This window comes from Salvelinus fontinalis, chromosome 38 (assembly GCF_029448725.1).
Source record: "Salvelinus fontinalis isolate EN_2023a chromosome 38, ASM2944872v1, whole genome shotgun sequence".
Lineage (NCBI taxonomy): Eukaryota > Metazoa > Chordata > Actinopteri > Salmoniformes > Salmonidae > Salvelinus > Salvelinus fontinalis.
The window spans coordinates 32559435-32571882 of NC_074702.1; the positions used below are offsets into that span (position 1 = coordinate 32559435).

The window sequence follows — 12448 nt, forward strand, 5'->3', positions numbered from 1 at the left end:
TATAACAATATCACAATCATTCTCTCAGTATCACTATGAATGTATGATTGTTTTAGAGAGACCATATTTTTCATCATCCCTCTCATGTGATTAAGCCGGTACACTGTAACTCTTTGAATGACCCTGTTGGGCAGAATCAGAATAGGACATCAGATGTGCATATTGTTTCCCATGGCATTGGCCACAGAGGACAAAGAAGAAACCGATTATTTGCACAAGGAAAGTGTTATTATCAATACATTGTTTGGCCAATATAGGCCTGTGCAAATATTTTCTGCTGTCCATGATCTGCAGAAGTTTTTAGATCTATGTAGAATAGAATACATCTATGTAAAACATGTGTTGCAAATATTTGGTTCTTGTTTTGCAATGCTATTAAAATGTTTATTGTATTTAGAAAAAACAACAATACAGTTCAATCAATACAGTGTCACAGAACAATGAGACAGATGTTTCACCGGATATATAAATCTGAAGCATCCGGTTAGTATTTCCACTCACCACCAAATATGGTTATTAGAGGAAGCCCAGTGGCTGGCAGTGGGAGAAGATGGAGTGAGATGGATTTTGGCCAACATTCTGCAAATCTTCTCATCGATTAAACATTTAATCTTAATACAGTTTTCTGTTCCCCAAACTAGAATCTGTTACGAACAGAGTGGACCAAGTTTTGTAGACCTTACCCTTTGCCAAAGTTAAAAAAATAAATGTATAAAAATGCGCTGTTTAGTAGAGCAATGGCGAATTGAGTTATTGCGCTCGCGCACTTCACAGAGTAGGCGTTCCCTAACGGTAATATGCAAATAATGCTAGAACGCACCAATAGGATCTCGCTAGGTCGTGCTTGGCTCTGCCCACTGTGATTACTTTTATTTTATTGGAAACGACAGGGTGTGGTCTATCTAGCGATAGTTCTAAAAAAATATTTGACAGTGTACGTACAGGGGCGTCTTTAATGAGGTGATTGCTCAGGTTGCACGCTGCTGACGTGTTTGTAGGGAAGTAGCAAGCTGGCTACCTAGCTAGCAACTTGAGCGTTATTTTCATTAGATGTGTGCAGCCAGTGACAGCTCATAATGGGAATAATAGCCAACGAAATGAAATAGTTGGCATCAGAAGAGAAATTGGAGCAGATTACACAGGTGGAGTTTGCAAGACCTCAAATATATTGGGTATCAACTACACCATTCATGCTCAAGTAGCTAATGGTAGGCTGGCATGCTAAAAGCTTAGATGGCGAGTTAGCTAGCTAGATAAACGGTCTTGTTCAGATGTATTGTGCAGTGACAATTGCTACGATTTCAAGTTATGTAGCTAGCTAGCTAACAATACTTTCGCGATGGGATGTTTAGCGAGCTAACATTTAAAATAAAAAAACCTGTTCTAGTTAGTTAGTAAACGATGTAGCAAGCGCGCTAGGCTTGCCAGGCAGAAGATACCATACCTACCGTTACTCTTGTTTACACCTGAGATCATAACGCAATCATGGTTACATTAACACACATTGGAGTCAGCGCGAGATATGGGTCGGGAAACGTACCTCATTGCAGGAATGGGATATGCCACTGTTCACCGAGAAGATTGAAATACTGCCAGTTTCCAGAAAACTTCACTTTTCATCTTCAGCTAACATGAAGCCGAAAATGGCAGTTTCCCAGGAAAACTAGCGGTATTTCAATCTTTTCAATGGTGCAGTATGGATAGAGGTACAATCTGGAGTACAGTGGCGTATCCCATTCCTGCATTGAGGTGTTTTCCGACCCATATCTCACCCCGGCTCCATAGTGTCTTAATGTAACCATTATTGTGTTCCACCCTCAGTGCAGCTCAGTGTAATGGTAGGGTCAGTATCCTCTAAAACAGGAAAAATATGTGTACTGTCTTAATACACAATTGTCCACCACCATTTTCGGACAACTTGGGACGTTGCAAACTGCGTTCAGCCAAGGGTGTGCAACAGCCTAGGCTGTCTGAAATTTGTATTTAACTTCTGGCTTCCCATGGACTGTTTTGTGCAACCAAATACAATTGAAAGCAACGCTAGTGTATGTAAGTACACCAGCATTTGCTAAAAGCAAGGATTTAGCTACTATTGTGTAAATATTGTTTTTTGACTTGTATTTTGAGTTCTCATGCATCTGTTTCTACAGACAAGGAATTTGCCGTGAGGTGGATTGATTCCTTCAAGGGCCATGGGCAAATGGAGGATGCCAGACCTGTATAGGGCCCCCTTCCCCCTCTACACAATCAAAGTCGACCCCAAAACAGGATGGGTGATCACTGCAGGAGGGGGAGGCGCTTCCAAGACGGGCATAAAGAATGCAGTGGTAAGCTACTGAATGTTTAGGTGATCATGTAATGGTTCTGCTCTATGGGCACAATTTCTAGTCTTTTCACACCTTTTTACCTTGCATGTATTCTGTAAGTGTGAAAATGCAGAAACATTGTAGACGTGTGATTCAGCATTTATTTTGATCTAATTAAATCTGAGTAATGTTGTACAGTATTTGCTAAGTTAAGTTGGGACTGTCTTTTTCAGCACTTCCTGGGTTTGGAGTTGGTAGGAGACCAGCACTGTGCCACCCTGGTGCACTCTCATGACACAGACACGCGTGCCACCATGAACCTGGCAATAGGCGGGGATGTGATCGCCGCAGGGCAGGACGGCAAATGCAGCCTCATGCGCTTCAGACAACGCCAGACCAGGGGCAAGGCCTCAGCCAAAGACGGTAAGGAAGGGACACCCCCAAAAACCTGCCATTCACTTTTATAAACCTCTTTATATACAAAGTTCAAATTATCTTTACAGATACATTTACTCTAACGTCATTCCTATCTTACATTTCATCTATTACATCTGTGTTTCTCAATCCTGGTCCTGGTGACCCAAAAGGCTGCATATTATTATTTTTGCCCTAGCACTAACACACTTAATTCATCTAATCAACTCATCATCAAGCCTTTGATTATTTAAATCACGTCTGTTTGTGGTAGGGAGAGAACTCAAATGTGCACCCCTTTGGGTCCCAAAGAGAATGATTGGGCAACACTGCCTTACTTGAACACATCACTATGCCCCTTATTTTCCAGCAGGGGGTGGCAGTGAGCAGGGCGCAGCTAGGAGACGAGCTGGGAAAGGGGGTAAGGGTAGTGAGGGAGCTGCTGCTGCTAGGGGCAATGTGTCCGAGATGAAGGATAACATCACCCAGATCTCTGTTGACACGTTTGGGGAGGTGCAGTCGGACTTCAACCCCCAGGACCCCCTCCAGAAGTGTGTGAGGTTCAGTCCCGATCTCAGCCTCCTACTGACTGGCGGAACAGACGGACACATCAGAGTGTGGGAGGTGAGTTTAAGTTATGCCAAAATGGCCGCCATGTTGAGACTTCTCCCCAATTGTTACTGTGCAGGTTTTGAGCTTGACTGTAATGCCTCTGCTCTCTCACCAGTACCCCTCCTTAAAAGAGAAGTTGGACTTCAAAGCCCATGAGGGGGAAATTGAAGACTTGGACATCAGTCCGAATAACAAGGTACTGACCAGCTAATAAGTATATGACCTCGATGTCTGTCTGTGTTGGAATCACAGTAATAAAGAGGTTATAAACATCATGTGCAAGCTAAACTGGTAAGTGTTTTCTGACCTGTGTGTTTTATTTTGTGTTTCTGTGTAGCACCTTGTGACGGTGGGCCGGGACTTTGCCTGCAGTATATGGTGTGGCAACCAGCTGGCCATGAGCCTCTGTTGGCATGAGAAGATGCCTCAGATAGCAGCAAAGTCATACCGCTATATGTCTTGCAGGCAAGCACATACCTCTTTCTCCTACGAATATTCACATACCCTGTAACATCACTGACCTATGGCTCTGGTCCCACTAGCATACCACATAAACTCAGCAAAAAAAGAAACGTCCTCTCACTGTCAACTGCGTTTATTTTCAGCAAACATAACAATGTGTAAATATTTGTATGACCATAAAAAGATTCAACAACTGAAACATAAACTGAACAAGTTCCACAGACATGTGACTAACAGAAATGGAATCATGTGTCCCTGAACAAAGGGGGGGTCAAAATCAAAAGTAACAGTCAATATCTGGTGTGGTCACCAGCTGCATTAAGTACTGCAGTGCATCTCCTCCTCATGGACTGCACCATGGCAGAACACTGACATTCCTGTCTTGCAGGAAATCACACACAGAACGAGCAGTATGGCTGGTGGCTTTGTCATGCTGGACGGTCATGTCAGGATGAGCCTGCAGGAAGTGTACCACATGAGGGAGGAGGATGTGTTCCCTGCAACGAACAGCGTTGAGATTGCCTGCAATGACAACAAGCTCAGTTTGATGATGCTGTGACACACCGCCCCAGACAATGACGGACCCTCCCTCCACCCTCCAAATCGATCCCTCCCCAGAGTACAGGCCTCGGTGTGCCACTAGTTCCTTCGACGATAAACGCGAATCCGACCATCACCCCTGGTGAGACAAACCGTGACTCGTCAGTGAAGAGCACTTTTTGCTAGTCCTGTCTGGTCCAGCGACGTTGTTGCCGGCGATGTTTGGTGAGGACCTGCCTGACAACAGGCCTACAAGCCCTCAGTCCAGCCGCTCTCAGCCTATTGCTGGGGCGGCAGGGTAGCCTAGTGGTTAGAGCGTTGTACTAGTAACCGCAAGGTTGCAAGTTCAAATCCCCGAGCTGACAAGGTACAAAATCTGTCGTTCTGCCCCTGTTAACCCACTGGCAGTTAACCCACTGAATTTGTTCTTAACTGACTTGCCTAGTTAAATAAAGGTAAAATAAATAAAATTGCGGACAGTTTGAGCACTGATGGAGGGATTGTGCGAGTTGTTGCCATCCTGTATCTGTATCTGTATCAGGTGTGATGTTTGGATATTCCGATCCTGTGCAGCTGTTGTTAAACGTGGTCTGCCACTGCGAGGACGATCAGCTGTCCGTCCTGTCTCCCTGTAGTGCTGTCTTAGGCCTCTCACAGTAGAGATATTGCAATTTATTGCCCTGGCCACATCTGAGGTCCTTGCAGCATGCCTAAGGCACATTCATGCAGATGAGCAGGGACCCTGGGCATCTTTCTTTTGGTGTTTTTCAGAGTCAGTAGAAAGGCTTCTTTAGTGTCCTAAGTTTTGATAACTGTGACCTACCGTCTGTAAGCTGTTAGTGTCTTAACGACCGTTCCACAGGTGCATGTTCATTAATTATTTATGGTTCATTGAACAAGCATGGGAAACCGTGTTTAAACCCTTTACAATGAAGATCTGTGAAGTTATTTGGATTTTTACGAATTATCTTTGAAAGACAGGGTCCTGAAAAAGGGACGTTTCTTTTTTTGCTGAGTTTGTTTTTTCGCTCTCCCGTTTAGGTTTGGAAAGGTCGAGGACCAGAAAGACACCCTGAGGCTCTACACCGTCCAGATCCCCCACAAACGAGACAGAAAACCTCCACAATGCTACCTCTCTAAATGGGACGGCCAGAACTTCCTACCCATGCTGACGAACCCCTGCGGCACTGAGGTCATCTCCACCCTGGCTGTCAGGTGAGGAAGGATGGAGAGGATACCTAGGATTCAATTAATCTTTTCTTGATTACCTGCATCCTATTTCCTTGCCCCCTTCTGAAGCGTATTGGAGAATGTTCATCCCCTCAGACCTTCTTTTCCAATGCATTTTGAGAAGGCGAGGAGGAAAATCAGAAAGGATGCGAGGAATTGAGCAAAGATGAATTGAGAAAGAGCCTTATTTGTTCATCTCTAAGGTCGCTTAACTGCTCATTGAAGGTATTTCTCTGACGTTGCTGTATCATAAATGTAGGGCTGGGCGATATGGCCAAAATATCATATCACAATATTTTTCACATTTTTGTTATTTTATGTTTTTGAATATTAATATTTCTAAATTTGTTTTATGAGTTGTGCATGATCCTCGGGTGGCTACACATACATTCTAAGTTATTTTCAAAGGGGCTTTCTCTACAATCAAACATAAACCAAAAGTTGATCTATTTTTACATCATTTCCACAATGCCAGACAGTGAGATACGCGGCCGTGGCTTGCTATATGAAAGCAGGCAGACCGGCATCAAGGCTTCCAGTTACTTTTCGATTGAACGTTAGAATGGGCAAAACGAGTGACCTACAGTTGAAGTCGGAAGTTTACATACACTCAGTTTGGAGTCATTAAAATTATTTTTTTCAACTACTCCACAAATTTCTTGTTAACAAACTATAGTTTTGGCAAGTCGGTTAGGACATATACTTTGCATGACACAAGTCATTTTTCCAACAATTGTTTACATACAGATTAATTCACTTAAAATTCACTGTATCACAATTCCAGTGGGTCAGAAGTTAACATACACTAAGTTGGCTGTGCTTTTAAACAGCTTTGACAATTCCAGAAAATTATGTCATGGCTTTAGAAGCTTCTGATAGCCTAATTGATATCATTTGAGTCAATTGGAGGTGTACCTGTGGATGTATTTCAAGGCCTACCTTCATACTCAGTGCCTCTTTGATTGACATCATAGGAAAATCAAAAGAAATCAGCCAAGACCTCAGAAAAAAAATTGTAGACCTCCACAAGTCTGGTTCATCCTTGGGAGCGATTTACAAATGCCTGAAGGTACCACGTTCATCTGTACAAACAACAGTATGCAAGTATAAACACCATGGGACCACGCAGCCGTCATACTGCTCAGGGAGGAGACGCGTTCTGTCTCCTAGAGATTAACGTACTTTGGTGCGAAAAGTGCAAATCAAACCCCAGAACAACAGCAAAGGATCTTGTGAAGATGCTGGAGGAAACAGGTACAAAAGTATCTATATCCACAGTAAAACGAGTCCTATATCGACATAACCCGAAAGGCCGCTCAGTAAGGAAGAAGACACTGCTCCAAAACCGCCATTAAAAAAGCCAGACTATGGATTGCAACTGCACATGGGGACAAAAATCGTACTTTTTGGAGAAATTACCTCTGGTCTGATGAAAGAAAAATAGAACTGTTTTGCCATAATCACCATCATCATGTTCGGAGGAAAAGGGGGGAGGCTTGCAAGCCGAAGAACACCATCCCAACCGTGAAGCATGGGGGTGGCAGCATCATGTTGTGGGGGTACTTTGCTGCAGCAGGGGCTGGTGCACTTCACAAAATAGATGGCATCATGAGGAAGGACAATGATGTGGATGTATTGAAGCAACATTTCAAGACATCAGTCAGGAGGTTAAAGCTTGGTCGCAAATGGGTCTTCCAAATGGACAATGACCTCAAGCATACTTTCAAAGTTGTGGCAAAATGGCTTAAGGACAACAAAGTCAAGGTATTGGAGTGGCCATTACAAAGCCCTGACCTCAACCTTATAGAAAATATGTGGGCAGAACTGAAAAAGCGTGTGCGAGCAAGGAGTCCTACAAACCTGACTCAGTTACACCAGCTCTGTCAGGAGGAATGGGCCACAATTCAGCCAACTTATTGTGGGAAGCTTGTGGAAGGCTACCTGAAATGTTTGACCCAAGTTAAACCATTTAAATACAATGCTACCAAACATTAATTGAGTGTATGTAAAATTCTGGCCCACTGGGCATGTGATGAAAGAAAAAAGCTGCAATAAATAATTCTCTGTACTATTATTCTGACATTTCACATTCTTAAAATAAAGTGGTGATCCTAACTGACCTAAAACAGGGAATTGTTACTAGGATTTAATGTCAGGAATTGTGAAAAAACTGTGTTTAAATGTATTTGGCTAAGGTGTATGTAAACTTCCGACTTCAACTGTAAGTGACTTTTAGCTTTGGTATGATCGTCGGTGCCAGGTACACCGGATCCAGTATCTCAAACGTCTACCCTCCTGGGCTTTTCACGCACGATATTGTCTAGGGTTTACCGAGAATGGATGTTTGTTTGTTGCGCCAGTCAGCAACAGTCCTGTGAAACAGCTCGTTGATGAGAAAGGTCGAAGGAAAATGGCAAGAATCTTGCCCTCTAACAAAAAACGGCGTAGTACAACAGTGGTGTGCAATGGCATCTCGGGAACGCACAACTCGTCAAGCCTTCTCATGGATGGGCTATTGCACCAGACGACAACACCGGGTTCCACTCTTATCAGCTAAGAACAAGAAGAAGCGGCTCCAGTGGCCACACGATCACCAACATGGGACAATTGAGGAGTGGAGAAACAGCCTGTTCTGATGAATGTTGTTGCGTCATGCTGATGGTAGAGTCAGGATTTGATGAAAGCGTAATCCATGGACTCATCCTGCCTGGTATCAACGGCACAGGCTCTTGGTGGTGGTGTACTGGTGTGGGGATTTTTTATTTTTTGTCAAACATTAGGTCCCTTGATAACAACATGCTGATTTAGGCCTACACCATCACTGGAAAATAAGAATTTGTTCTTAACTGACTTGCCTAGTTAAATAAAGGTAAAAAAAATAAATAAAACTATCGGGAAATGATCTCGTGGTCTAACAACTGCGCTCCTTCAGTGACGGGGCAGAGCTTGGGGAGAGAGACGACTCAAGTAGCGGAGTAAACTATAAAAACGAAGTGGCGTGTATATATATTAAAATACCACCTATCCCTGAATAAATGTGTTTGTATTAGATATTTGTTCTTCCCTGTTAACCAGCTCTTTTTTTTGTTCTCGCTGTGTTCCACAGTGACTCTGGAACCTTTCTCGGCCTTGGGACAGTGACGGGATCAGTAGCAATCTATATCGCCTTTTCACTACAGGTAGACACATACACACACAAATAATTAGCTGCCTTAGCGTATCCCTGTGTAACTCCCTAATTATCTTGTCTCATTGTCTCTGTAGAAGTTGTACTATGTGCAGGAGTCCCACGGCATTGTGGTGACCGATCTGGCCTTCCTGCCTGACACTCCCAAAGGCCAGAGCCTCAAAGGGAACAACGAGGCAGCCATGTTGAGTGTGGCTGTGGACTGCCGCTGTCAGATGCACACTGTACGCAACCGAAGTATGTGGTTTGAATAGGTAGCATTGATTGCGCATCGTGAGTAGTATTGTCTTTTCCCTCACCCTCCTTCGTTCTCTCTCTCTCTCTGCATCTCCACCATCCCAGGATCCTTCCCTATCTGGCTGGTGCTGTTCTTCTGTGGCCTCATGGTGGTGGGAGCCGTCCTGCTCCTGCAGCACCTCTTCCCAGGATTCATTTAGACATTGACAGGGAGTTAAGGAGAGGGAGAAGGAAATAATCAGACTGCCCTACAACCACTACTAGCCCTACAATCTTCAACAACAACCTCTGAGGAACCCCCCATGACACCACTCAATCCTGGAACACGCATCGATCTCCTACAGCCATCGTACCACACTTAACCAAACCGTGGAACATTTTAACCACACTTGCCCAACCCTGGACTACATCTACTAGAGCCATTTACTCACTCTTAACCCAATAAGATCCCCTGCATCAGTTACTATACCCTTAACCAATATTTGTATCCCCCCCTCCTTCCCTGTCACCCATTGCCCTGATTCAGGACTACCCCCACAGTGAATCATCTGTGCTCCTTCCACCCACAATTCTGTGAGACAAGAATTTAATTTTATCAATCTTCTTTTTGCTTTTATACCATGGTGGGGAGTTAAGGGCTCAGCTTCAGATCTACATCATCATGAATGTGCAAGGGGTCAGGCCTTTTTTATCGTAGATATTTAAGAAATCGTGTACAATTATAAATATACTTAAATCATTGCTCTTCTGTCAGTCTCCATCTGTCCTGTGCATACATAAACACACACTTGTAATTTTAGCAAGTTGGTTGGATAACATTTCTGCGTATGGATTTTCTGTACCAGTTTTTCCTGCTTTGTCCACTAGTCAGCAGCATAGACCAAATGTCTATCTAATGTTGTTCATCCCCGACTGGGAAGCAGGCCAGGCAACAGGGCATCATGACCTTCAGAAAAACGAAATCAATTGCGTTGGTGGACTCCTCTGTAGCTCCATTTCCAATGTTGAAAGACCTGGCAATTTGAGTTCTGCTCTGAAGGCACCTGTATAGTATCTCTAATCGTCTCCTTTCAGGCCTATTCCGCCATTAAACCAGATTGACAGATGGAAGGGTGGTCTTTTTCTGCACAACCATTCAGTCTGGGCCCAGGGCTTGCTCTGATTCGTCAGAGCTGGACCGACTGATTCGTGTTAATGCTCTAGTCACTCACGTGACATTTTAAACACTACTTAGCTAAGATAAAAGAAGGCGATAACGATCCTAAATAAAAGATGAGGCAGGCTATGATCCAGTGTATGTGATGGTTTTCTGTGTCTTGCAGAGTCTACATACTGTATATCAGCATTGTATGGTCTTTTGTAGCATGGAATTCAAGATTCTGCACGATCTAGACCAAAGCACCATGGAGAAGTGCTTGGTTTGTTTCAAATGGCTGACTAACACTATCGAGAAGCTGTGTAGTTCATCTGTGTTTGTTTCAAGCAATTAAACACTTTATTGGAATCTCTTTTGTCGAGGCTTAATGGCCTTCAACTAAAGAGCTTTAATGACTTTCCCTTCCGCTTTCTTCACACTCTTTAAAATAATGCCACCAGCCCGTCTGGGTACCTGACTATGTAACAGCTTGGTTCTGGCCCCTAGTCTCACCACCATTCCTCTACATGCCTGGCCTAAGCACTTGCGTTGTTGCAGAGATGGAAAGGTTGCTGTGATACACTGGGACGTTCATTAAGCACCAAATTGGAAGACGACGGACTAAAACAGGGAGGGTCTACATGGACTTAGCCAATAAGAAAGTCAAATTTTAGTTCCCCATTGCAAAACTTTTTTTTAAATGATTACCCTTCTTGAACACGACCCAGGGGCATAATAGTAGGGCACGAGGTTGAACACATTGGATATACAAATTAGAGATATAGAATCGACATTATCTACCGTGAACTTTGCAATCTGGGACATTTGAAATGTTTGGTCCCACCAGTTCACATCATAACCTTTTATAGGTGCTTTGCCAGCAACAAAGACACTTCTTCAGGGAGCAGGAAACCTTGAGAGGCTTGCTTTGCTGGCATGTTGGCCGCAATATTGTTTGGCTTTGGCATACACGACACACTGGATGGGGTTTTAGCCTTAAACCAGCCAGCAGTTGGACTACAATTTGTTTGATCAGAATTGACTTGCCAATTTTCCTGCTAGATCATATCCCCGAGCTGACAAGGTAAAAATCTGTCATTCTGCCCCTGAACAAGGCAGTTAACCCACTGTTCCTAGGCTGTCATTGTAAATAAGCATTTGTTCATAACTGACTTGTCTAGTTAAATAATAAAGGGTATTATAATTTTCACAATATTATTGTATATACAGTATAAAACACAGGAATATCACATTTTTGATTGCACTGGGCCTTTAAAGAGATTCTCTGGTACTTTTGTATACTTTTCAGCCAGTAGTTCTAAAAGTAGTCCCCGAAAATGTGTACTATGTGCAGATATGTGCACCACCTCATTGCTCTCGCTCTCTCTAATGTACACTGAGTCGTTGGGCCCTTCCTGCAACCTCATTTGATAATGCTGGGCAGGCCTCCTGCTAGCTGTCACTCAAATGCGAGGGGCTGAAGCTCATTGGCTAGAACACAAATTGCTAGGGGGCTGTCCCATATGGGGGAAATGTAGGGAAAATGACACGGGACAACTTCAAGTAAACAGTTTCGTGGCTAATTGAGGTAAGACAGTCCTTCTGCTAATTGATTATGAATGTTTACCAAGGTTATGTTTCCACTTGACACTGCATAAATATGTATTGGATGTTTATGTATTTAAAAAAATATCTTATTTTTTATTTCACCTTTATTTAATCCAGGTAAGCTAGTTGAGAACAAGTTCTCATTTACAACTGCGACCTGGCCAAGATAAAGCAAAGCAGGGCGACCCAAACAACAACACAGAGTTACACATGGAATAAACAAGCGCACAGTCAATAACACAATAGAAAAAAAGAAAGTCTGTAGACAGTGTTCATTTTGGTTGGTTGAATTTACATATCAATGAGGTGTTATGCAATTGGTCATGGTTGCAGATAGGGGGAGATTGCAAATGTAAATTCTTCCCACTCTTGATATTGACATTCAAGTGGTAGGTCACGTTCTGAAATACTGTATTCTATTTTCACATGTGTACGAGTTCACTATGCACATGTCCTGAGGTGTATATGCAGTATATATGTGTATGGTACCTGTTAGATATTGGGGACATCCTATGATCTGCTTTTGTATGTTGTTGCTGTCTCGTACACAATTAGCATGCTCTAATTGTAATGGTCACATTAGCTCCCTGCTAATTCACAGTTATTTCCATGCAAATCACAAATCTACAGCCATCAACATACTGTTGTTCTGCACATCTAATGCGCTTCCCTGTGTCTATTGTCAGAATAAACACAAATCAACTGGGCTCGCTGGCT

The 12448-nt window shown here is 43.2% G+C and overlaps 1 protein-coding gene across 2 annotated transcripts; it reads left to right on the plus strand.

Annotated features, from left to right (window-relative positions):
- The first annotated feature begins 828 nt into the window (after nucleotides 1-828).
- Nucleotides 829-9729, plus strand: LOC129837334 (prolactin regulatory element-binding protein-like). Of its 2 annotated transcripts, none has more exons than XM_055903414.1 (10): nucleotides 829-1142; nucleotides 2151-2327; nucleotides 2540-2729; nucleotides 3091-3344; nucleotides 3448-3528; nucleotides 3670-3797; nucleotides 5376-5549; nucleotides 8671-8743; nucleotides 8829-8988; nucleotides 9094-9729. In XM_055903414.1, exons 2-10 carry the CDS (start codon nucleotides 2193-2195, stop codon nucleotides 9186-9188), a joined length of 1290 nt encoding a protein of 429 aa, XP_055759389.1. In that variant the 5' UTR covers nucleotides 829-1142; nucleotides 2151-2192; the 3' UTR covers nucleotides 9189-9729. The 2 variants fall into 2 exon arrangements, with proteins under 2 accessions (XP_055759389.1, XP_055759390.1); XM_055903415.1 differs by having other exon boundaries at nucleotides 830-1142; nucleotides 3094-3344.
- The last annotated feature ends 2719 nt before the right edge of the window (nucleotides 9730-12448 follow it).

Bases quoted from the DNA above. Each gene is read 5' to 3' on its own strand.
- LOC129837334 (XM_055903414.1), top strand. From the start codon at position 2,193: ATGGGCAAATGGAGGATGCCAGACCTGTATAGGGCCCCCTTCCCCCTC. The intron at 2,730-3,090 runs GTAAGGAAGGGA...CTTATTTTCCAG, and splicing joins CAAGGCCTCAGCCAAAGACG to CAGGGGGTGGCAGTGAGCAG. The intron at 8,744-8,828 runs GTAGACACATAC...TTGTCTCTGTAG, and splicing joins ATATCGCCTTTTCACTACAG to AAGTTGTACTATGTGCAGGA.